Source organism: Gigantopelta aegis, chromosome 11, assembly GCF_016097555.1.
Source record: "Gigantopelta aegis isolate Gae_Host chromosome 11, Gae_host_genome, whole genome shotgun sequence".
Classification (NCBI taxonomy): Eukaryota; Metazoa; Mollusca; class Gastropoda; order Neomphalida; family Peltospiridae; genus Gigantopelta; species Gigantopelta aegis.
Window position 1 is genome coordinate 20,589,177 of NC_054709.1, and position 27,720 is coordinate 20,616,896.

The 27,720-nt window shown below is 35.9% G+C and overlaps 1 protein-coding gene across 2 annotated transcripts; it reads left to right on the forward strand.

Moving 5' to 3' along the window:
- The first annotated feature begins 361 nt into the window (after positions 1-361).
- On the forward strand, positions 362-27,476 carry LOC121385250. 2 transcript variants are annotated; one of them, XM_041515851.1, is made up of 6 exons: positions 362-933; positions 4,092-4,246; positions 5,053-5,166; positions 8,616-8,797; positions 11,280-12,387; positions 24,170-27,476. In XM_041515851.1, the coding sequence occupies exons 1-6, from the start codon at positions 908-910 to the stop codon at positions 24,178-24,180; spliced, it is 1,596 nt and encodes a 531-aa protein (XP_041371785.1). In that variant the 5' UTR covers positions 362-907; the 3' UTR covers positions 24,181-27,476. The 2 variants fall into 2 exon arrangements, with proteins under 2 accessions (XP_041371785.1, XP_041371784.1); XM_041515850.1 differs by lacking the exon at positions 24,170-27,476 and having other exon boundaries at positions 11,280-14,620.
- The last annotated feature ends 244 nt before the right edge of the window (positions 27,477-27,720 follow it).

Sequence of the window (27,720 nt, forward strand, 5' to 3'; positions counted from 1 at the left end):
TGCTTATATCCAATTAAGGTTCAAGCACGCTGTCCTGGGCACACATCTCAGCTATCTGGACTTTCTGTTCATGACAGTGGGTTAGTTGTTAGTTGGTTAGTGGTTAGTGAGAGACAAGTGGGTTTAGTGGCCTTACACCTACCTATTGAGCCCTTAAGAACTCGCTCTGAGTTGGAGCCTGTATCGGGCTGCGAACCCTGTACCTACCAGCCTGTAGTTCGATGGCTTAACCACGACACCACCGATGCCGGTAAAACTGAGCTATAACTCATTGGCACTTTCAATCACGCTTTTAGAGTAATCTCCCCTGATGTTCCTGTTTTTGTGAAGTGAGATAAATAATTGCTGCGTTAAAATATGTCAGGAGATAACGTTGACAGTAACTGGAACAAAATATTCTTTCTTTAATTTTAGTTAAATGAATCACACTCTGACACCAGTCAACTCCTGCATATCATTGCACTATTTTCTGTGTTAACACCTATGGTAAACTAAATGAGGTTATTCTGTTATCGATGGTGCAATTTAGGCTGTTTCTAAATTTATCCACATCACCCTTTTCATTCACAACTGTAATTAACATAATGACAGTGACAGCTCACAGTGAATAGGTTACGTTCTAGATGAGTCACAGCCTGTCAGTGATGTAACATTCGAATAGTTTTTATTGTTTAGTCGATCCGTTATTCTAATCATGAAGGCGTAGGTAGATAATATTGAAGTAGGGAAGAGACATGTCATAACAAACACTGTTTTAGTTTTAATCTGTAAATAGCATGACTGATGCACAACGTTTGTTGACATTTGTGATTTCTGAATGCAGGCCACGGAAAAATGTGGCAAGGAAGAATAGTTTTGGTCAGAAAATCGTTCTAATCTGAATTGAGAACAGAAGCACATAGTAACAATGGCAGGATTCCTTTCTGAGATTGGGTAGGTACATCTACACCAAGGTGTTTATTATATTACTATTATTACCATTACCAAAATGGAGTTGTTTGAGTCAGGGCTAGCTCTGGCATTCGCCAAATTTGCCAATTTTATATTAATTTGGCGAAATAATTTCAAGTATTGATATTTTGTTACAAAATAACAGGGCTTCTGTAACAGTGTAAGTTTAATAAATAATTTGGCGAAATGTTTTGCTGACCCAGAGCTAGCCCTGCAAGAAAACGCTTTCATCCATTGACAGTGGCTATATTCAGGACTCGCCATGTGTATTGCCAAATTAGCCATTTGCTCATTTTTAAATACAAAATGGCTATAAAATTTAGTCTTTGGCTAATAAAATATATTCCCCAAATTAACCACATTTTAATCAATTTCATGGAATTACACTTTATTTCTGATAATTGACTAAACCAAAATTTTTTTCCAGTGTGAGCCCTGTATATTTACTGAATAAGAGGACTCACCCTACCCATTAGTAAATTAGCCAATTACTAATTTGTATATAAAGTGGCTACAATATTTGGTATAAATTTGGCTAATGAAATGTTTAGAGGGGATGATTTTCTGTTTCACATTTTGGCAAATTCTGTTTAATTTTTTAATTATTTTTCTAAAGTTTTTCATTTGAAGGAATAAAAATCTGTGAAAATTGGAAATTCTGTTTCAGTTATTGAATTCTGCAATTTTGTCAATTTTTCTGGGATCACAGAAAATCATCCCCTCAAGATCAATGTAATATAGATTAGCCACGTTTTAATAATTTCAAAGAAATAGTCAAACAATACATACATGTTTGTCTAAAAATTGGTTAAAACAAAGTTCTTTCCAATTACCACCTGGAATACAAAACTGTTTATGACTGTGTGCAGTGAAACCTCTCTTAGCCAGAGTTAAGACATATTAGGTTTAGAGAGGTTATGCTCTATATGTATCCAATATTTAAAAACAGATTGTGAAAAACATCTGGTTTTTAAGAAAATCCTGTTAACAGAGGGTCTGGTTTTGAGAAAATCCTGTTTACAGAGACTGGTGGTACCATGGTCGTAAAAGCAATAACCTACAAAAATCATCATCTGCTACCTAGTAATGCACATTCTGCTATACATGTATAGTGATGTACCAGTATGTATGTTCACAACAGAAAACAATTGTTTTTAAAGATGCTCACTGACTAGTTTTTAAACAATGTAGAATATTTTTGGCATATATAAAATGGTTCATGTATTACATACAATTTCATACATAAATTATAAATTTGTGCCAATCCCAGCAACTAAAAACATATTGGATTTGCCAATTTTCAATCAAGTAATTTATATACATGTATTGTACATACATATAGACATACATGTACGTCGTGTACAAAGGTTCTGTTTACAACTGTTGTTTTGACTGGATTAAACCAAACATCCTGGTGCACAGTATTGTAGTAATATAGTATATACACAAAATATGTATATATGTGCCATACATACTTAAACTGTGTTTATATAGCACATGTATGTAAATGTTTATAATTACTTATATATTTACTTGTGTTATACTTGGGCGGGACATAGCCCAGTGGTAAAGTGCTCGCTCGATGTACGGTCGGTTTAGGATCGATCCCCGTCGGTGGCTCCATTTGGCTATCCTGTCTGTGGGATGGTGCATATAAAAGATCTCTTGCTGCTAATCGAAGAGTATCTCATGAAGTGGTGGCAGCGGGTTTCCTCTCTCTATATCTGTGTGGTCCTTAACCATATGTCTGATGCCATATAACCGTAATAAAATGTGTTGAGTGCGTCATTAAATAAAACATGTCCTTCCTTCTTGTGTTATACGTATAACTGACACGAGGATGCTATTCGTTTGTAGTGATTTCATGTATATATGTATCCAGGGCTTGAAATAAGAAGTAAAGTGTGGCCTGCTGTTATGTTTTCTTTACTTTGTTTGTTTGTTTTGTTTATTGACACCACTAGAGCATATTGATTTATTAATCACCAGCTATTGGATGTCTTGACTTTTGACCAGTAATTCTTTACATTTAATCTTAGAGAGAAAACCTGCTACATTTTTCCATTAGTAGCAAGGAATCCTTTATACATGTATGTATGTACCATCCCACAGACAGGATAGCATATACCACAGCCTTTGATATACCAGTTGTGGTGCACTGGCTAGAATGACAAATAGCCCAAATGAGCCCATATGCGGAGATCGATCCCAGAATGACGGTGCATATGTGAATGTTCTACCACAGTGCACTGGGCTACATTGCACCCCCCACCCCCCCCCATCCCCCACAAGGCCTGAATTAAATTTATAGGAGAATCCTATTTGCTTTTAGTAATTTACATGTATACTTAGAGTTGTAGAAATATGTGAAGTGGGAAAACATTTAAGTACTATAGTTGGGCAGTACACAAACACATTTAATTTTTTTATTTTACATATACAATATAGTAAATATTTTGGGCTTCATATATCTTACAGACATGTAGTAAATATATGTTAGTACAAACATTGTACATAACTTATTCAGGGCTTTACACTGACATAGAAAGCAGGTGGGGGGGGGGATGTGCCCCCCACTTTGTAGCAGCAGCTATGGTTTTTATATATATATTTTTACATGTATTTATGTGTGTGTGCCCCCCCCCCCCCCCTCCCCCCACACAACACACTTTTTTGGCATCTTCCTATGTCCATGCCTTAAATATATATATCATTACTTTGGGCGTACCAGTTTGTTTTGTCTGTTCTGAACACAGTGTGGGGTCTGTTCAAAGCAGTAATGTTATTAACAACTGCTGAAGAGATGTGAATATTCAGAAATGCATTGAAGTTATTTTAATTTAATTAAAGCTTAACATTTCATTGGTTTTGAGGTGAAAGGGTTTGAGGTTTAAAAAATTGTATTTTAATAGGGCGTGATTATTTTGGGCATACCTATTTTGGGCACAACGCTTATCGCCTTGACATTGGTGCAGTCTAATTCCTTGCTTATTACTCTGTTACTACTAGTATTATCTTTAAAATAGGCATTTACCATAGCTTGCCACCCAATACTATAGCCAGTGTATTTTCCACGCTGCGGTGTCATTAAACATCTGTTCTATTCTTTAAAACAATTTTTAAATTTTATTTGTTTAAAGAAAGACGAAGATAAAGTTTGGGACGGAGACGTTTCACAGCAGTCACCCCGACGACGTCCCCCTCGTGCAGCTGGAGCCGCTCAGTGAAGAGATCGTTGGCAGCTATTCCGGTCCGGACAGTGGCCTGGCGTTCGTAGATAGCGGAGACGAAAACAGTGAGTGCCGGCCACAGACATGCCTTCGAATTCCACTAAAACAGTCGTTTCCGGTAGTGTGTCGGTAAAACCACAGAAACAAAATTCCGTGTCCCATGATTATTATATCGAGTATGACTATTCTTCAAAAATATAATATGGGTTCCAATGATCACAAGGCATGAAACCAAAAAAGTTTTCCCCGTGAAATGTGAAATCCTATGGCCTGCACAGACTTAATGTTGTAATGTAATGGTAGCTCTCGCACTTGTTAAATTTAACAATTGCAAATTTTAAACTATCAGTGAATTTTATTGTAATTTGTTGAATAATGAAATAATCGATATATTGTTAGAAAATTCCTGAGTTTGTGCAAAAAAAGAAGAAAAGAAGTTGGCAAATTGTTTGGCATACATTTTTCATCCTCTATTTAAAGGGACATTCCTGAGTTTGCTGACACTATACAGACACTGATATTCTAAACAAGAAAATATATTTAATATGTAAGTTTAATCATAGAATTATTTTATTAGTCAGAAACACGTTACAAAGCAGCAAACTCAGGAATGTCCCTTTAATAGATTTTCATCCGTATAGAATTAAAATTTCCTATCCAAATGTTGATATTTTTACAATCTTAATTTGCACGTGTTGATAACACTGTCGCATGTGTTTGCAAACCTGTTTGTGATTGGTCATTATTAGCTGATTGTCGTCAAGTAAATGGCTGGCATTGAAAAAGTTAAAAGTTATACTTTTTTTTCTAAAGAACAATTTATTTCTATTCCCAGAGCCTGATGGTTTTGAATGATGTTTGTGTTTTGTAGATGGGAACGAGCGGGAGATTGCTGGCTGTTGGAGCTGGAACAAAAAGGAACAGCAGGCTTATGGGATTTGTATATCTCTGTACGAACAGCATCCAGTCAATGGCAAAATGTCAGGTATTCTATTTAGTGGTGATGCTTGGTATTCCTTGTAAATACTGATACATTATAATCCACCTAAGCCCTAATTATGGAAATTTATTGCAGACTTTCCAAAAAATGAAAATATTTGGTTTAATTTGTTTTTTGTCAAAGATATAAATTGAAATCAATAATGTGCAATAAACAGGATATTAAACTCAAAACCATTTCATATTAAGTTTCGTTGTCGTTAAACAAACTAAGTTTTATGGCTGGAATCAGGTTTGAAAATTAACATGAAAACCATGAAAAATCGTACTGCCCCTTCTTAAATTAAATTAGCCCTTCAGTTTTCACATTTAAATTTAACTGCAAAGCCAAATTAAAAACTATAGTCCGTCCCATCCTTTTATAAAAATGTTTTTTGTAAATAATTTCTGTTTGGTTTGACATAAGAAAAAAAAGTTAAAATGTTTTGGAAATAACAGAAATTATAAAAGGATGGGACGGACTATAGAATGTTTTTTTTTAAATAATAACCATGTATGTAGACCGTTTGCTTCAAAAGGAAACCGATGAATTGACATGCAACTACATAATGAATAAAGTTAAAATCCGGTATAAATAAAGATGTTTCGTTACAAATTACCATTAAATTATACATATTAAATCTCATTTTAATACAGGGGTGAAGACAAAATGCTAAGACAGCCAAGGTATGGTCTCTGAAATAAAACAATAAATAATGCAGTACAAAGAGAACAAAGTTAGAACTGCGGGTGCTTTAGTATATAAACTAGTCTGGATGGCAGTCCTCTTTGTGGCGATGCCAGAGAGATGAAATAAATCATGTGGCGATGCAAGAAAGAAGTGGTAACATTTCCTCGGGAGTGGCTGTCCTACAAACGAAGCATGTACACGTTTAATTTGGATATTGTAAATGCTAGTAGGCTACTAATAAAATAAATATTGAAAGAAAAATAAATCTGACACAAAAAACAACAAAACATTGTACCAAAATATACGATGTATCGTATTATAAAGCATAAAAACTTAATATTTGGACGGTTATGTCATTATGCAAGTCTTGGTGTCACTTTAGATCTGATCTGTAATTTCATGCAAATTTCTTAAAGGGACACACCCTAGTTACGGCTAGTTGTTAACTATTACGGCGTTGTTTTTCGCTATTAAACCCTTTTTTTCACAATAAAATTGCACTTTACTTACCGTTTATTATTTAGAATATACATTTCCATTCACCTGAAGTGTTTTTTGGTAATCCTGGTAATCCTGGTGTTTGTAATACCACAAAATGCATTTTTCGTATTTCTGAAAAACGGACGCACGTTTGAGAAAAAACCGTTGAGCAGACAAGGTCTAATCTATTTTTAGACGGGATATTTCCATTTCAATGTCACAGACGTTGGTATACCACGTGACCGTTATCATTTCGGTTCGGTTTGTTTTCTCGTGCACGGTTCGCACAATAATCATCCGATTTGTTGTTGTTCATATGTGAGATTTTTCTTCACAGTTCGTGAACATTTTCAGTAATAATAAAGTTCAGACAAGTAAGTATCTCAATACAAAACGTTACAAACCCTTAAAACCAATAATTCTGCTAAGTCCTACGTTATCTGGAGAGGGGATACAACCAGGACAGAACAGTTGGAACATGTCCAGGAGAGGTGAAAAGAACGCACCCCAAGTCTGTGAAATTTGTCGTGACGTAGGCATTGTTGTGCTTCGAGCGACATCTACCGGTGACATCAGAATACAAACTTTCAAAATTATTTCAAGCAATTGGGACATGGGGATTCCCATGGTATTTATCGATATAAAACCTGCTTTTTCACTCCATTTGATAAAAACGTGATCTAAGTGTGTTACAGGTTTGTAGATTAACCAAATTATAATTTATTTTCGCTGGATGAAACTAGGGTGTGCGGCTTTAAAGGGACATTCCTGAGTTTGCTCCATTATAAGATGTTTCCGACTAATAAAATATTTCTACGAGTAAACTTACATATTAAATATATTTTCTTGTTTAGAATATCAGTGTATGTATATTCAATGTGTTTCTGGTCGTCTTAATATTTGTAAGATGCCGAAACTGGATTTTGTCTTCAAATAATTTTGTATATACGAAAAAAAATATTTTATGAAATAAAATGAAATTTAACCTAGTACAAATATTAGAACGACCAGAAATACGTTTAATATACAGCCACTAATATTGTATACAGAAAAATATATTTGATATGTAATTACAGTCTTTAAAAAATCTCTGTTAGTCGATAACATCTTAAAAAGTGAAGCAAACTCAGGAATGTCCCTTTAAACTTAAAGGGACAGACCCTAGTGTTTAAACACTAAGGCATATTTTTCACCTAGAGCCTAGTTTCAACCTGTAAAAATGGACACTAACTTTGGTTAATTTACACACCTGCAACAAATTTGAATACAACAGAGTGCAACAAGAGTCTATGATGTCGAAATACCCTTAACAATAGACTAAAACGTGACTCCATAACCGTTACTTCTCAAACACAAGTGCGCTTTAAAAAATATGAAAAATGCATTTTGTGGCATTAGAAACACCAGGATGATCAGAAACATTTCGGTTGTATGAATATGGATAATCTAAACAATAAAATATAAGTAATGTTTGATTTCAGTGATAACAAACGGCTGGCTCTAATAGTGAAAAATATGCCTAAATATTTAAAAACTAGGGTCTGTCCCTTTAAAACAATATCGACAACGACAATCAATTAACTGACCTTTGGAATAAGCCCTGTAGTAATGGAAAATTTCATTACTATTTTTATCTGTGCGCATGTGCTGTTGTTAGTGTGAGTTAAAATTACAAGACCGATTTTGATTTTGTCCTAGAATAATGTAAGCTAATTAAATATGTTTCATTTTACCATATCATTGAATAACAGTTGTCAAATTGTAGCTCTACTAGATAATTATGGTGTATCCAATCCATTCCAATAAGACGACTTCCAGATTAAAAAATATATGTAATGTCTTCAATACGTTTTGAGCTCTATTTTCAGAAAGCCCGGCCCAAAGTCACAGACACTGAGTCTGGCGTTGTCAAAATATAGAGCATGTTCTATGACTTCTGTTTCTGCATTTCGCGCCAACTCAGACGCGGTGTGGTTTGTCACATTCGATTCAGTTTCAGCATGTTTCTTTTTTAACTGGTACCATACTCGCCAGACCCTAAATCGATGGTCAACCAATGGACTACCTTTGTAAAATTCTTAGTTGCCCTTAGCCAATAAAGGTCGCCACGGGCGACTGTTGATTTTCAACCCTGTGGAATGAGAAATACATGTTATCTAGTGGGGCCCAGCAACGAGGATCGATCCTAGACCGACTGCACATCAGGTGAGCTCTTTACCTCTGGGCTACGTCTCGCCTCTATCTGAGCTTGAATACAGTAAATCATTTTGCTGTTTTCATTACAGGAGATCCAGTGGCGGATGCCTTTGCGGTGTGTGCCCGCAAGAATAACACAATACTGCTGATCGCCGATGGAGTTAACTGGGGCGAGAAATCGCGGCTGGCCGCTCGGTGCGCGCTGCATGGGAGTATGAAATACATTAACAAACGAATCTTCAAAGACAAGAGACCTATTTCGTCCACTCAGGTGAGAAACACTTTCATTTTCTGCAAACGAGAGGAAAGACACATTCAAAATGTTTGCAGGGCTCACATTGGAAAGAATTTAGTTTTAACCAATTTTCACATATGCACAGTATTTCCTTGAAATTTTTTCAAAAGTGGCTAATTTAAATAAAATTTGATTAGCCAAATACTGAATGTTGTAGCCACATGGTACAAAAATTGGCATTTGTCAATGTACGGGGCGGTACATAGCCCAGTGGTAAAGTGCTTGCCTGATGCATGGTCAGTCTGGGATCGATCCTTGTTGGTGGGCCCATTGGGCTATTTCTGATTTCAGCCAGTGCACCATGACTGGTATATCAAAGGCTGTGGTATGTGCTATCCTGTCTATGGGATGGTGCATATAAAAGATCCCTTGCTACTAATGAAAAAATGTAGCGGGTTTCCTTTCTAAGACTACATGTATATGTCAAAATTACCATATGTTTGACATCCAATAGCTGATGATTCCTAAATCAATGTGCTCTATAGTGGTGTCATTAAACAAAAGCAACAAATTGTCAATGTACAGGGTGAGCCCTGTGTTTGGTATGAAGTAGCAAGATCCTCGTGCAAAAATGGACATTTCATTGATTGTTAATCAACCACTGATTGGTTGAAATAGATCAAAAATAAATCTTCAAGGACACAGGACGTTTCGTACACACTGGTTACAAAATTTAATATTTGTAACTTCTTCAAGTAAAAGGAAAGAAGGGAATAGATAGATAAAATGTAGGACAGTACATCCCATAGAGAGTACATACCATGTATATGGGGCACTGCAGGTGATCTGTATATATATATATGTTTCACGTTATATAGAGTAATACAACATATTTTAAGTTACAACAATATAGTTTCTTGATCACCTAAGAATATGCTATAGAGTTACTTCTCTTAGAGTTCTGAGGTCTTTGCTACATTAAAGAACCGGTCTTGGTGGCGATGTGGTTAAGCTGTCGGACATAAGGCTGGTAGGTACAGGGTTTTCAGCCCGGTACCGGCTCCCAACTAGAGCGAGTTTAATGACTCATTGGGTAGGTGTAAGACCACTACACCCTCTTCTCTCTCACTAACAACTAACCACTAACAACTAACCCACTATCAACTAACCCACTATCCTGAACAGACAGCCCAGATAGCTGAGGTGTGTGCTCAGGACAGAATGCTTGATATAAGGACGAAAATAAGTTGAAATAAAAATGAAATACATTGAAGAATACCTGACTTCATTGACGTTCAATTTATGTTTACTCAAATGCTGGCAAAGCAGAGTTTATAGATAATTGAAGCAAAAGCATGATGTGTTTAATTAGTATTTACAAAATTTACCAAAAAATATGTAGTACTGGTAGAAATATGTCTACAGTTTACAGTTTTGTCTTGTTAAAGTGTTTGTCCGTGGCAAATGGCAGTGTCGTAGAGATTGCTTTGCAATTTTTAATTCTCAACAACACTTCTTTTTTATGCTGTCGACTATATTCAATTTGTATTTTTGCCGTGGACATTTTCTTAATTGTTGGTGTTGATGATGCTCACATTATGTGGTAGTCATTGTTTGTTCTTGGTGATTTATTACTTTCCTGTTAGCAACAGTGGCAGTATAATTTTTGCATTTAGCTCAATGTCCAAGCTTCATGTTTATCTCTATTTATCATAAACTAGGTTAATGAAACTTGGGTTATAGTTTATATATTCATCACAATGCATGTGGACAATTTTTTTAAATTTTAATTTTATTATGAGTGTTTTAGCATGAGCATTAAGATGAACATTTTAAGGAAAGAAAGAAAGAAAGAAGTGTTTTATTTAACGACGCACTCAACACATTTTATTTACGGTTATATGGCGTCAGACATATGGTTAAGGACCACACAGATTTTTTTTAGAGGAAACCCGCTGTCGCCACATAGGCTACTCTTTTACGACAGGCAGCAAGGGATCTTTAATTCGCGCTTTCCACAGGCAGGATAGTACAAACCATGGCCTTTGTTGAACCAGTTATGGATCACTGGTCAGTGCAAGTGGTTTACACCTACCCATTGAGCCTTGCGGAGCACTCACTCAGGGTTTGGAGTCGGTATCTGGATTAAAAATTCCATGCCTCGACTGGGATCCGAACCCAATACTACCAGCCTGTAGACCGATGGCCTGCCACGATGCCACCGAGGCCGGTAAACATTTTAAGGATACAACTGTCAGTGACACCAAATACGTTTATAGTAGGTGAGACATTTATTTACAAAGAATTCATTGTTATATCTGATTTCAGCACTTTTTCTTTTGCATCAATATGTTTTACAAAGTACATGTAGATTTGATTTGTATTGTTGAAAAATTACCATTATTTTAGTCAGGTTTAGAGTTTTAAGATAATATCAGCTTTTATTTTATGTTTTTAAATGGATATTACATCCCTGTAATAATCAAATAATTTTTTTGTGTCTTATTTTTTTCCCCAGGATGTAATGCGTCTTCTGCGTCGCTCATTTGACGAGGCTCACAAGACAATACTGGCGAAAGAGGGAGGACTGACGACAATGTGCGCATGTTTAGTCTGCCCTGTCTCAAACTCGGACCAGTATGCCGTGTGCTGTGTCAACGTTGGCGACAGTTATGCCTTCGTCTTTAGTCACAACAATGGCATAAGGGAGGTAACCATCGGGTCTCATGACGTCAAATGTGAACGAGATATCCGAGATGCAGGTGGAGCTCTGGGCCCTGTGGACGGAAAAAATCCGGAATTGCATAATCTGACATGTTCGTTGACATTCAGTAATGTTGGAGATGTTGTTTTTCTAACCACGGACGGAGTTTCCGATAATTTTGATCCCGTGGTTACGAAAATTGCCTTGCCTAAGAGACCAAGTGAGGCGAATTTGAACGAAGCAGAAACAGACCCTTACGTTTTGATGCACTCAAAGCCAGAGATGTCTCCGCGTGAAAGACATATTTATTCGATGAAGGAGATGGAGAGGGTGGTTCATGAGTACGAACTGGTGATGGAAGAGGAGATATCGGCCCAGGAATTGTGTGGTTCGATGGTGCAGCATATTCTCACGTTGACCGATTCGAAACGAAAAATACTAGAAAACCCGGCATTGTACACACGGCGAAAACTGACATCCACAGAACGGCAGCGAAGGGATTCGGAAATTGTCGAAAAGATGTCGAAAGCTCCTGGGAAACTCGACCACGCCTCTATCGTCGCGGTAGAGGTTGGTGCTTTTCTCCCGAAGGAGGAAAACGAAGAGGTGGTTTCGACGATGATGGACAACCGGTCTACCTCAAATGCTAACACAATCAGCTTGAATACGTTGACCCTGCCCAGCAGTCCAAAATCACCACAATCACCCACGTCGCCGAGTTCGAGGAAATCGAGCGCACGTCGATTCTTCTCCAGACTCAAGAATCTCCCGTCACCCACTTCTCCAACTCCGAGTCGAACGTCTCCGGTTCCGTTTTCGGTGTCGCCGAGAAAAGAGGCGAAGCGGCAGGTGTTGAGAACGACGTCCAACCCCGGCACGCCACAGTCTCCAACAATTCCAGAGTCCCCATTCGAGAGTCCGTGTGAGTTGTCTCCCCCTTTCAATAGATCCCCATCGCATGTGGTACGATCTGATGCAGTTTGTGAGTTATCTCCCCCTTTCAATAGGTCTCCGTCGAATGCAGTACGGTCTGATGCAGTTTGTCAGTTGTCTCCCCCTTTTAATAATTCCCTGTCGCATGCGGTACGGTCTGATGCAGTTTGTCGGTTATCTCCCCCTTTTAATAGATCCCCATCGCATGCGGTACGGTCTGATGCAGTTTGTCGGGTGTCTCCCCCTTTTAGTAATTCCCTGTTGCATGTTCCACGGTCTGATGCAGCTTGTGTGTTATCTCCCCCTTTTAATAGATCCCAGTCACATGCACCATGTCAGTTATCTGCCCCTTTGAGTAAATCGCCGCTGTATGCTCAACGCACTGATGGAGCATGTTCTGTGTACCCGTTTGATGGTCGATCCGAGAATAAGTCTCGTTTGTCACGATCATTGTCATTTCGGTCAACCTCTCGCACATCAACTTGTTCATCTCGCTATATATACACCCCGCGCAGGTGGCCACCACCCAGCTATGGAATGATGCATGTAGACGAACCGTGTATGCAAGTTTACCGTAGAGTCCTTTCGTTTGAATCAAATGTGTGAAGTTTGCATGAGTGTTTTGTTTGTCTGTCTGTTCAATGTCATTTCCATCTGGGGTTGTTGTTTTTTTGCATTTTGTTTTTCTTCTTTTTTTTCATTTCCATCTGTTAATATCACACTAGAACTGGTGTAGACACCATATAGTTAAAGTTTGTTTTGTTTAATGACATCACTAGAGCAGACCAATTTATTAATCATCGGCTATTGAATGTACATTTTGGTGATTTTTACATATAGTCATAGAAGGAAACCCGCTACATTTTTCCATTAGTAGCAAGGGAACTTTTATATGCACAATCCCACAGACAGGATAGCATATACCACGGCCTTTGATATACCAGTTGTGGAAATAGCACAGTGGGCCCTCCGACGGGGTTCGATTCTAGACCGACCGCACACCAAGCATGCGCTTTACCACTGGATGCAAAACAAGCTTCTAACTGTAGCCGATATACTTTTCTGTGTTGTGGGGCGGGACGTAGCTCAGTGGTTGACTACAAACAATGCTGAGGTATTAATTGTTAAGCAAGCATTGTTTTCCTCATTTACAATATTTATCGGGTTTTTTTTCTTTCTTTTCTGTTTTTTTCTTTTTCTTCTGTGTCAGTGTGCATCAATCTGTGACCTGCTACATATTTTATAGCAACCAGACTTGGCTTTTACTTAGAAACTCTTGTATATACACATATACATGTATATATATATATATTTAATTCCATGTATATTATATGTATCAATATATGCTTCGTGCAAAACATTTGAGGATGTAAAAATTATCTTACTTTATGTAACTGCAATAGTATGCTTTGTAGCGTAAATGAACATAATATATAAATTTGTGAATTTTCTTTTATTATTATATTTTATTTACATTTTTAATATGTTAATTTATCATTTATACATGTATGACTCTTTAATTTTTGTACTTTTTAAAGAATCTTTTTCAAATTTATCATAATATATATTAAAATTTATGTATTGCCATATACAATACGGCACTGTAAATAAAATATCTGACAGACTGAGTATGTGCAAAAACAGAAAGAAAATACAATAAGAATTTTTTTTTGATCAGCATGTTTAAACATCTTGAGAACTAAAGACCATGTTTGTCTTTAAAACCCCACATGAATTATGTATTATCTTTGTGTTGATTCCTTTGCAAAGGCTACTTAATTTTGTCATACACGTACATTTGTATGTGTACCTAAATTATTATTTTTAATTTAATGTCTTTTGCAACATTTATCTTTAAATGTGCTGGCTTAGCTACAAATGTCATCAAGGCAATGAAGAATGTTAAAACATAAAATCTGTCAAAATCTTGTGATGAGATTGATTTTAAGGTTCTGTTTTCCTAAAGTAGGGTGTGAGTGTACTACTGACAATCATTATTAATTGGCAGTCACCAAACATTTCATATTTCATTGATCCCTCAGGGGCCTAATTCATAATTCTTAAGCATCACCGCATCGTCCTTATAAGTCATTTTACATTGCACTGCGAGATCACAAAGTTGTGACAGTTTAGTGAATTAGGCCCTAGAATATTAACTACTTGGCAAATATATAAATTTATCCTGCAATCACTACATATATTGGCAAGATATGATGACTAGATAAATTTCTATAGACCAAAAATATACATGTAGGTCCTGTAATCCCTGCAATTAAGAAAATATCCACGGCAAAAAAACATGCCAGTGAAAAAAATGAATGTAGTCCAAGGCAAAAAAGTGCCATAGAAAATTACAAACTCCACAGCCATGGGCAATTGCAGGAGTTGGTCCTGTGACGTAAGCTCCACTCAATTCAAAACTCCACGGCCATGGGCAATTGCAGGAGTTGGTCCTGTGATGTAAGCTCAACTCAATTCAAAACTCCACGGCCATGGGCAATTGCAGGAGTTGGTCCTGTGACGTAAGCTCAACTCAATTACAAACTCCACGGCCATGGGCAATTGCAGGAGTTGGTCCTGTGATGTAAGCTCCACTCAATTCAAAACTCCACGGCCATGGGCAATTGCAGGAGTTGGTCCTGTGATGTAAGCTCCACTCAATTCAAAACTCCACGGCCATGGGCAATTGCAGGAGTTGGTCCTGTGACGTAAGCTCAACTCAATTACAAACTCCACGGCCATGGGCAATTGCAGGAGTTGGTCCTGTGACGTAAGCTCAACTCAATTACAAACTCCACGGCCATGGGCAATTGCAGGAGTTGGTCCTGTGACGTATGCTCAACTCAATTACAAACTCCACGGCCATGGGCAATTGCAGGAGTTGGTCCTGTGACGTAAGCTCAACTCAATTCAAAACTCCACGGCCATGGGCAATTGCAGGAGTTGGTCCTGTGACGTAAGCTCAACTCAATTACAAACTCCACGGCCATGGGCAATTGCAGGAGTTGGTCCTGTGACGTAAGCTCAACTCCATTCAAAACTCCACGGCCATGGGCAATTGCAGGAGTTGGTCCTGTGACGTAAGCTCAACTCAATTACAAACTCCACGGCCATGGGCAATTGCAGGAGTTGGTCCTGTGACGTAAGCTCAACTCAATTCAAAACTCCACGGCCATGGGCAATTGCAGGAGTTGGTCCTGTGACGTAAGCTCCACTCAATTCAAAACTCCACGGCCATGGGCAATTGCAGGAGTTGGTCCTGTGACGTAAGCTCCACTCAATTCAAAACTCCACGGCCATGGGCAATTGCAGGATTTGGTCCTGTGACGTAAGCTCCACTCAATTCAAAACTCCACGGCCATGGGCAATTGCAGGAGTTGGTCCTGTGACGTAAGCTCCACTCAATTCAAGTATCTTACAAAGAATAATGTCATGTATCTTGTATGCATCAAAATCCTTGCTAAATTGCCAGTACTCTATTTACATGCAAAAAGTGGAATAAATAATGATTTTATGACCATTCTGTTGGAATTGCAGGATAAATAATATAACTGGTTACTGCCTTAAGATATTGACTTTATACTACTTAGGTGAAATGGTGAATGCAGAGCCCTCACAGTATTCGCCATTCTAAATTTGCTGGATAAAGTCAGTATATTAAGGCACTAACCAGTTATTCTCTATGTATATTAATTAAGGCATAAATATTCATACGTGTATTGTACTTCATATGCTTGGTTTTATGTAATTACATGTGTGTGAACGTGCATTATATAGCATGCTTTGTAGAGGTATGTTAGTTGCCATGTTTGGGGAGTTTTTACATTCTGTGTAAGAACATAATTATAAACCATAAATCACGTATAATAATTTGCTTGTCATAGCAACAGAAGTAGACATTCATAGAATTAACATAATCATTGAACTTTACGCATGATATATTACTGGTATGGGAAAGCAATGTTTTTTGTGGGGGTTTTCTCTCTAGAGACCTAGATGTGTAACCTTTTTCTCCTTTTTAATAAAAAAGAAGAAGATATATACCGGTAAAATAAATTAAGTAATTAATTTTTTTTTTTTAAATCCCTTCTCATTTTGTACAAAATGTTGCTTAAAAGTTTGTTTTCCCCCATTCTCTCTGCTTATAAAATAATTTGATTTACTTTTTTGTTTTAAAATTCCATTATCCAGTCTTTGTTGAATACATTTTCCTGTAAACCAAGAAAATATAATTAGGGTAGATATTTATTTTGAAAACGCTGAATGAAATTTTAATAGTTGAAATTATACCCTACAGATACACATTTGTATGCAGTGATGTTTATTATACTTATAAATACATGTTACGGTATTTATTGTGTGTAGTACAGTGTTGGAAATATAAGCACTTGTCCATTTGTCCTGACAAGTAAAAATCTGCGGACAAACAAAATGCACCTCTATGGTTGTCCAGTGGACAAGTAAATATGTTCCATGCAGTTTAATTTTGAGCAATCAAAAACATGAAACCATATATTTGCACATGTGGAAATATTGACTGACAAGTAGATTTCTAGATGTATTTGTCCGGTGGACTACTAAAAAATTCTGCTTATTTCTATCAATGTAGCAACCATGAGTTATTTCCCCTTAATTGCTTGAGTATTTCTTTGTATTAATACATGTACATGTATCTTAAACTTCTGCGCAAGGTTATATCGAAAAAAATGGCAGATGTCTCAATGACCAGACAGCATTACAAAATATATCAGGGGTCGGAGGTGTTGTTAATGATAGATTTTGAAGTATGTAGCTGTTAAAAATGCACCGTGATATTATATACAGGGCAAAATTGGCTTCTTTTCTTGAGTTATACAATTTGGCAATAGAAAATCAGATTTTGAAATGTCTCTTTGATTTTTATTTTTTATTGTTTAATAACTATAATTATTTATGAATGGTGGTTTCTTGTACCCAGTATTTTGTAGTACTATTATTGATTAACGTTTTTAATCACAGTTTTATTATTTTGTATTATGATCATAATGGTATTATTTCCTTTCATTTTTTCTGACTAATACAACTTTCATTTTGTATGCACCCTTGTTTGTTTTTGTTCATTTGTTTGTGGTTTGTTTTCAGTTACTAAAATCCTTTCTTTGATTTGTTCCTGTAAATGGATGGGGCTCTGGGGTACATGGCTCGAAATAGGAAGTAAAATATGGCCATCTGTTACTTTTTTTTATAAAGCAGGTCAAAGGAAATATGTCCAGCTAAATTAAAAAAAAAAATGTACTTGCTGAAAATAGAAGAGCATGAATTGAGGGAAAGGTTTGGCATGTTGTATGAAAAATTCACATCACTCGGATGTATTTATACTTAAAGGGACAGACCCTAGTTTTTAAACACTAAGGCATATATTTTCACTGTTAGAGCAGTTTTTGATCACTGAAATCAGACATTACTTATATATTATATTGCTTAGATTATCCTTTTCTGTACAACCGAAGTGTGTCTGGTCATTGTAGTGTTTCTAATAACACACAATGCATTTTTCCTATTTTTAAAAACGCATGTGCATCTGAGAGGTAATGATTATGGAGTTGCACTTTAGTCTATTTTTAAGGGTATTTCAACATCACAGACTCTTGTTTAACTCTTAATGTATCCAAATTTGTTACAGGTTTGTAAATTAACCAAACTTAGTGTCCATTCTTACGGGTTGAAACTAGCTAGGGTCTGGGTGAAAAATATGCCTTAGTGTTTAAAAACTAGGGACTGTCCCTTTAACAGCATCATGAGGTAACTAGCCGATGAGATGCATGTAATTGTGTACATGTATGTGTCTACAACACGTCTCTTGAGAAAATGACCTGCAATTTTGGAGGGGTGGGTAGCAGGTGAATTTCTATTTTATCTAGCTCTAAAAAATGGACAACTTTTTGCTTTTCGCAGGCCACCCCAGTCCCCATTACAAAAATCCCACTAAATTATGTATGATCCTTTGAACACTCACAGTATTGGCATCAATAGTAAACCCAGCTGCATTTGAACTATTTGATCCTGTAATGTCTTGCTAAACAGTGTTCTTACTAAATGGATTATCCTGATTTTACAGCCATTGAAGATGTTTCCAACTAATGCTAAACGTCCAATGTGAACTGCCAGCAGAAAGTATTGGCCAACTTTCTGCTCTCATGACTTCTACGACTGTCCAGTTGCTAGTCTGAGTGCTCTTACAACTCAATTCTTGTTGTATGACCCATTAGTTGTTAATCTGAGCACACCCTTGGGAAGTTCGGGAAATTGCAACCATCGAATTGGACAGCTTTCTGCTGGCAGTTGACAGTCTGAGCCTAGCATAACAGAGTCTTCTAGTCAACTAAAATTACATATTAAATACATTTTCTTGTTTAGAATACCAATGTCTGTATATTCAATACGGTCGTGTGTTAATGTTCATATACATGTACACGCGTACCTACATGTTTTTTCATATGTATGTGTGTATTGGAAGGTAAAATCCGGTTTGGGCTACTACAAATATTAGACTGCTAACCAGGGAACATTTTGTTCAGTATTGTGTCGCGATTCGCTATGCAAGTTTCAGACTTGCAGATCACTACACAATTTTTAAACATTAAACAGTATAGTGGCTAATCAGTTTTGATTTGACTAGACATAACGCTAATCAAGATTTTGAAAACAAAATGTTCCCTGCTACCCTGCTAACAAACACCTTGTTTATACAGTCATTGATATTCTAGTCTCAACAAGACAATATTTTTAACATGTAATCTGTCATCAAAAAGGCGGCGTATGTCATAAACATATTACAATAGCTGGAAACTCAGGACAGTCCCTTTAATATTATCCATCTAGTGACATCTTCATTTAATATTTATTAATATTACCTATTAATCATCACCTTTATCATCATCATCACCATGATCATCATGACCACCACTGTCATCAAAATGCTGCTACATGTAGACAATACATAGGACTTGAGCATGTAGACAATGCGTAGGTCTTGAGTATGTAGACAATACATAGGACTTGAGTATGTAGACAATACATAGGACTTGAGCATGTAGACAATACATAGGACTTGAGAATGTAGACAATACATAGGACTTGAGCATTGGACAATACATAGGACTTGAGCATCTAGACAATACATAGGACTTGAGCATCTAGACAATACATAGGACTTGAGCATGTAGACAATACATAGGACTTGAGCATGTAGACAATGCATAGGACTTGAGCATGTAGACAATGCATATGACGAGTATGTAGACAATGCATAGGACTTGAGCATGTAGACAATGCATAGGACTTGAGCATGTAGACAATGCATAGGACTTGAGCATGTAGACAATGCATAGGACTTGAGCATGTAGACAATGCATAGGACTTGAGCATGTAGACAATGCATAGGACTTGAGCATGTAGACAATACATGTACATAGGACTTGAGCATGTAGACAGTATATATGACGAGCATGCAGACAGTACATGTATATAGGATTTCAGCATGTAGACAATATGTAGGACTTGAGCATGTAGACAATACATAGGACTTGTGTATGTAAATAATACATAGGACTTGAGTATGTAGACAATACATGTACATAGGACTTGTGTATGTAAATAATACATAGGACTTGAGCATGTAGACAATACATAGGACTTGTGTATGTAAATAATACATAGGACTTGAGTATGTAGACAATACATAGGACTTGAGCATGTAGACAATACATAGGACTTGAGCATGTAGACAATACATAGGACTTGAGTATGTAGACAATGCATATGACTTGAGTATGTAGACAATACATGTACATAGGACTTGTGTATGTAAATAATACATAGGACTTTAGCATGAAGACAATACATAGCACTTGAGCATGTAGACAACACATAGGATTTTAGTATGCAGACAGTATATAGGACTTGTACATGCAAACAATACATAGGACTTGAGGATGAAGATACTACATAGGACATATACATGCAGCCAATATATTCATCTTGAGCATGAAGACAATACATAGTACTCGAGTAATTCACAACTTAAATTTTAAAATAACCAACAGTTACTTAAAATTGAGAACGCAGAAAATAATTATACATGACTTGAGGATGCAAACAATACACACCTTAAAATTGATAAACCTAAAATTGAACATGCAGATTAAATAATTTACATATTAATAAATATACAACTTCTAATTGAGCTGTAGACCGTACACCACTTAAAATAGAACATTCAGACAACATGACTTAAAATTTAGCATTGGACACTGTGACTTAAAATTTAGCATTCAGACAACATGATTTAACATTGAGCATTCAGACACCATGACTTAAAATTGAGCATTAAGAAAACATGACTTACATTGAGCATTCAGATAACATAACTTAAAATTGAGCATTCAGAAAACATGAGTTAAAATTAAGGTTTCGGACAACATACTCTATTTAACATAGCATTATGGCTTTCTATTTTTAGAATATTAGTATTGTAGTATTCAATTGTGTATAGCAGGTTACAGTTAATGCAATATTTTGTGCACACTTCAGATAAGTTCAAACTTATAACATAATGTAATTGCAACTCCATATTCCATTGTCATTGGTAATCACAGAAACCATGTACAATAAAAAAAAAATCCTTTTACAAACGTGTCTCATTAAAAAAAAAATGTTATTAATAATTTAATCTTATTAATTTTTGCTTTCCCTCTCCCGCACAAATCGGTATATGACATGGTATGGTGAGGTGACGGCCTTGAAAATAATGGGGAAAAAACATCCTGATTTAGTCAAAGAATACCACCACACATAGCTTGGGTCCGCCGTGATAATGAGCTAAGTTTGTTTACAATGGTATTCAGTTCATCGTTTCAGTTGCTAATTAATTTACATTGATTTATCTGCCGGGTAACTGACGTTTCAAATGACAGGAGCACATATCATTAGCTTTGATACATGAGGTGTATTGTTTTGTTGGGGGGGGGGGGTTAAAGACACCACTAGAGCACATTGATTTATTAATCATCGGCTGTAAAATTGGATGTCAAACATATGGTCATTTTGACACAGTCATAGAGATGAAACGTACATTTTTCCATTAGTAGCAGAGGATCTTTCATATGCACCATCCCACCATTCCGGTGCACTGGCTGGAATGAGAAATAGCCCAATGGGCTTACCGATGGGGATCGATCATAGACTGACCACGCATCAGGCATGCACTTTACCACTAGGATACGTCCCGCCCCCTTTTAGAGGGGTGGGATCGAGCTCAGTCAGTACAGCACTCAGCTGAGGTAGTTGTGTCGTACGATCGAATGGGTTTTCGATTTACCTGTCCCAACCAGTGCCACATGACTGGTATATCAAAGGCCTTGGCATGTGCTGTTCTGTCTGGGGAAAGTGCATATAAAGAACCCTTGCTGCTGAATGGAAAAATGTAGTGGGTTTCCCTTGAAAACTACAAGTCAAAATTACCCAGTGTTTGATATCCAGTAGTCAATTATCAATAAATCAATGTGCACAGGTGGTATTGATAAACAAGTCAAACTTTATTTTCTTGTTAGTACAGGTTTAATGTAGCTCCGTTGTAGGGAATTTGCTATTAAAGAAGTGTGATTGGTTGTAGGATCTGTCACAGTATACATGTAGATGGACTCCCCATCCAAATGCTATATGGTACATTGTGTTCTGTTTCTTTGGCCGGAATGTTCATGCAAAAGATCCTATGCTGCTTTTTGGTGGGAGTAACCTATATGGTGGAAGTGTGCTTCTTCTCATACACAAGACCTAATGTCAAAATATCTGTTGATATGTTAGGATATTTTAACTGGTACCATATCATGTTCTGTCCTCTCGCATTCATTTAACATTTGGTTCAAAAACCAGTGTAGCAAGAGATGGTCAGCGATCGCCTTCATGAACATGCCTCTTATCATGTTGGACACTAAAGAAGAAGAATTTTAAATGAATCAAGGTGTCGTTAAACAAACATTCCTTTTCCTTTATATCTGATACTAGAACAGATACGTCTCAATGCTGTTCCATGTCCAGGTGACCTTTTTTTCTTCATTAGTCATTGCAAATGTTAAGGCTGCTATCCAGTTTAAACCTGTGGTGTTATGATTGGTTAAATAAACATTTCATGTGATCATTGAACTTGAACATGTAGAGGAGCCTCTGAAAATTGTACGACCTAGTTTGGTTTGTTTTGCAGTTCATGCAGTTTGTATAACCTATTTTTTATTCACACATTAAATTAAGGATGTCCTTTACATGGACATAACAGCTTATGCAAAAAGAAAATGGGTTACCTGAATTTGGTTTTGCATAACTGATGAATGGGTTATGCCAATGAGTATGAGACAATATAAAAGTTGACCACACAGGCAACATAGAACACAAATTGAGTATGCAGACAAACTGACAACAGACAATGCAGATTGAGACAAAACTACCTGAGCATGCAGACAACCCCAATTGGGTATGCAGGGTGGGACATAGCCCAGTGGTAAAGCACTCATTATAGGATCGATTCCTGTCGATGGACCAATTGGGCTATTTTTCATTCCAGCCAGTGCTCCACAACTGGGGTAACAAAGGCTGTGGTATGCACTATCCTGTTTATGGGATGGTGCATATAAAAGATACCTTGTTGCTAACCAAAAAAAGTAGTCCATGAAGTGGCGACAGCGGGTTTCCTCTCTCAATATCTGTGGTCCTTAACAATATGTCCAACACCATATAACCGTAAAATGTCTTGAGTGTGTTGTTAAATAAAACATTTCCTTCCTTCCTTCAATAGAGAAAAAAAATGTAGGTATCTAAACAACACATACCTTGAGCATGAGGCTGTTCATAACTTCATTATAAGATAACACAAATTTAACATACAGACAACACAGAACTTGAGCATGCAGACAATAATGTAACTTGAAACTAGCATTCAGACAGTACAAATTGAGCATGTAGACAACATCATTTTAGCATGCAGACAATAAAGAATTGAGCAGTGAGACCACACAAACCGACGACACCACTAGAACAGTGGTTTATTAATAATCAGCTTTGGATGTCAAACATTTGGTAATTTTGACATACAGTATTAGAGAGGAAACCTACTACATTTTTTTATTAGCAGCAAGGGATCTTTGATATGCACCATATCCCACAGACAGGATAGCACATACATGTACCACAGCCTTTGATATTATACAAGTCATGGTGCAAACTCAGCATGCAGACAGAGAAACTCGGCATGCAGACAGAGAAACTCGGCATGCAGACAGAGAAACTCAGCATGCAGACAGAGAAACTCGGCATGCAGACATCACATATTTTGGGCGTGCAGAAACAAAATATGAGTGTGCGAACAACACTGGTATTTAGCATGTAAACAACACACAAATTAAGCATGTAAAGAAAACAGAACCAGAGCATATATAGACAACACAGGACTTAAGCATTTAGAAAACAGATCGAGCAGGCAAATAACACAAGTAAACCACCTGCAGATGATTAACAAAAATTTAGCCGTGTAAATGACAGAAATTGAGCACAGAGATAAAAGATAAAAGTATCCGAACAACACAACTTGAATATGCTGCCAAAACATGCTGTGTATGAATGACCTGTGTGGGTTTTTTTGGTGGTTTTTTACCCAATTGTCATGAAACATTCATTTATTTATAACTGAAATATGAAGGAAACCAAATAAAAAATTGTTTGATATTCTTTCTTTTTTTCAGGTGGATTTTAATCCTCGATTGCAGATTGCAGATGCTGAACGTGTCCTGCCACCTGTTCATCGTGTGTGCGTCTGACAGATGTCTGATTTATTTATTATCAGACATTGAGACAACAAAACATTTAACATTCTCTGAATACGTTCCTGAAGATTGTTTCTTGGCCTGAATGGTGTCATAGACACTGGAAGCATGCAGGAGAGCAAGGGAGCCCCTCAACTTTAAAGCTGATGTGGTCGGAATATGTGTTGCTCCCACTCTTATCCCTCCATTGATAGAGAAATTAATAAATGTCACCTCAAACTCAGAAGCTAATGTGGTGAGAATGTTCTGTCCCTCATCCAATGATAGGCAAACTAACAACTCCCCTCCAACTCTGAAACTAATGTGGTGAGAATGTGCTGTCCCTCATCCAATGATAGGCAAACTAACAACTCCCCTCCAACTCTGAAGCTGATGGGACCACAATGTGTTGCTCCATCCTGCCTATTAACCCATTGAAAGTCTGAATAATTATTAAATGACCCTTCCAGTGGCTGTCATCTTCTGACATCTGTACAGTGTAATATTATCAGTTACAATGCACAAAGCATCCATGAAGTCCTTCAAAAAAAAAATTCTGTAAATAATTTCAGTTTTGCTTTGGCATAACAAAACCAGTAAAAGTGTTTTTTGAAATGACCAAAAAAAAAATAAATAAAGATCCTGTAGTAAATTCCATAGTATCAAAAAAGACATTCCCTATGGGAAGGACTACAGTTGATGTTATTAATCAGTGGTTACTAAAGTCTGTCACATCATTCTATTAAAATATTTTTTGTAAATAATTTCAGTTTGATTTGACATAAGAAGAAACGTGAAAGTTTTTTGGAAATACAGAAATACAATTTGTGTGTGAATTTACAAATCAGTCGGCTCTGAAATAAATAACGTGTAGTAAATTATATAGAATGAAAAAATGCTTTCACTATGGGAAGGACTAGAGTTGATGTTATTAATGAGTGGTTACTATAGTTGACCTCTTTGTCCAGTCATGTACTGTATTTATGTATATTTACTGGTTTTGAAAAGCCAACTATGTACTGTCAGTGTTTCTGCCAGAAAGACATTTTGGGATATGGTGCTTTAAAATTGAATATTTATGTGTGTTCTGAATGACTGGGGGTATGGGGGACCTCCCCAGAAAGAAAATGGGTTAGGTTTAGTGTTAGAGTCATTAATTTTGTCAAAAGAACTTAAGAAAATAAAATCTTCAAAAACATTTGGGTATGGTGCCATATCCATTTTACCCTCTAGCAGAAACCCTGATTGTATAATTAATGATTTTGTAAAACCAACTATGGTTATTAGTTGAGTTCTTTGTCCAGTCAAGTACTGTATGTATATTTACTGATTTTGAGAGACCAACTATGGTTATTAGTTGAGTTCTTTGTCCAGTCAAGTACTGTATGTATATTTACTGATTTTGAGAGACCAACTATGGTTATTAGTTGAGTTCTTTGTCCAGTCAAGTACTGTATGTATATTTACTGATTTTGAGAGACCAACTATGGTTATTAGTTGAGTTTTTCATTCAGACATGTACTGAAGACTTAGAGATTTTGTGAAACCACGTTTTCAAATTTGGTATATTATATGTTCCTTATATGTAATCTCATAAATTATTGACACCACAAAATAAAAGAAAAAAGTGATAGCTTATAACAATTTTATATCAAATGTTTTAAATGTTTTACATGCAGTTTGTACTTGTTTTGTGTGTATTATTTAATCAAAATGTTTTCTGGGTCACACTACACATAGTGTGTTTTTCCTGATGTCACAAGCATGTACTATAAAGGAGAAAACACCAAACAATGAAGACTCAGTTTTATAATGTGTAATATTTATATCTTAGAGTGACATGTTAAATTACTGTAGACATACATGTACAAAGGTAAAAACTTTTGGAATGTATTAGAAAATGTCTTCTCAGTTTATAAATGTTTTTTGTTTTGTTTTGTTTTTAGTGGACAATTTAATACATGTGATTTTATATGTATATATAAACACACATGTTTATTGAACTGCTGTCTTTAGTATGCAAATTAAGTTTTTGATAGGTGTTTTACTGAAAATAGTTATTTATTTGCTGGTAGTAGAACTGTAAACTCAGCTGATTCATGTGTTAGAAGATAATATGTAGTTTTGTTTGTACTGTTTTATTTATTTCAGTTTATAATTTTGTAGTTTATTCAACATGAAATTAACGTCTCTTAAAAATAGATTGTTTGCTGTAACCAGACAGACTAGTAATGTTTTTCTCAGTTTAATTTAGTTTTTCAGTCATTATTCATTTAAACGTGGGTTTTTTTTTAAATATAATTAATCAAAAATAAAAATACTGTCTTATTATTAATATGAAATTAGAACAAATATATTTATTTGGAACAGAAAAATACTGCCTGATCGACTGTTGAAAAACACAGATGGAAAAACTTCAGATTTTTAATAGGAGATTTAAAACGATATTTGAACAAAACGAAAAATAGCCTGGTGGATTGCTGACCTACACAAATGTATATGGATGGAAAACCTTTAGATTTTTCAGAAATTTTAAATTTTAGTGTCACATGAAATCGTTGTGTTCTTATTTTTATTAGCTTGCAGTATATTGGGTAATACAAGTTTGTCAAAAAATATATTTTTAAATTAATTATTTTTTTTATTTATTATTTTATTTTATTTTTTTCAGTATCATTTTATTTTTATTTTTTTATTTTATGATTTTTTTAAATTATTATTTTTAAACTTTTAGTTTCATTTTCATCTCTGAAAATAGGATGTTAGGTTGCAGCAAACACAATTTATTTCTAAGTTTGACCTAAATTTTTATTTGATTATGAAATTAATATTTTGCCATAATGTTTTTCTTTTACTTTTTTTTACAAATTATTATTATTTACTTTTTTTTTCTTTTCTTTTTTTTAAAGCTATGTACCAAAACATTCCTGTGCCAAATTAACTTTCAGGTGATTTTTGAAATTTTTTGAGTCAAAATATATAAATATATCCTCTAACCCACTCTTGCTGATACCTCTATTCAGCAACCACCTGTCTTAGAAGGACACCTTAATAGGTTTTAACACTTAATATAGTCACGGGTAAACATATTAAAGGGACAGACCCTAGTTTGAACCTGTGAAAATAACACTAAGCTTGGTTAATCTACAAATCTGTAACACATTGGGATAAAGTTACAATTGAGTGAAACATGAGTCTGTGACTTTGAAATGGTGAAATACCCTCTGAAAATAGACTAAAACTCAACTCCATAACTGTTACTTCTGAGACGCATGTGCGATTTAAAAAATATGAGAGATGCATTTTGTGATATTAAAAACACTTCAAATGTATGGAAATTGATAATGAAAACCATAAAATCTAAGTAAAGTATGATTTGCCTTAGTGTTTAAAAAGTAGGGTATGTCCCTTTAAAGAGCCACTTGTTTTAGTAGAACACTTTAATGTATATTAACATCAGTGTACATGTGTTACAAACAAATCTCTGTTAG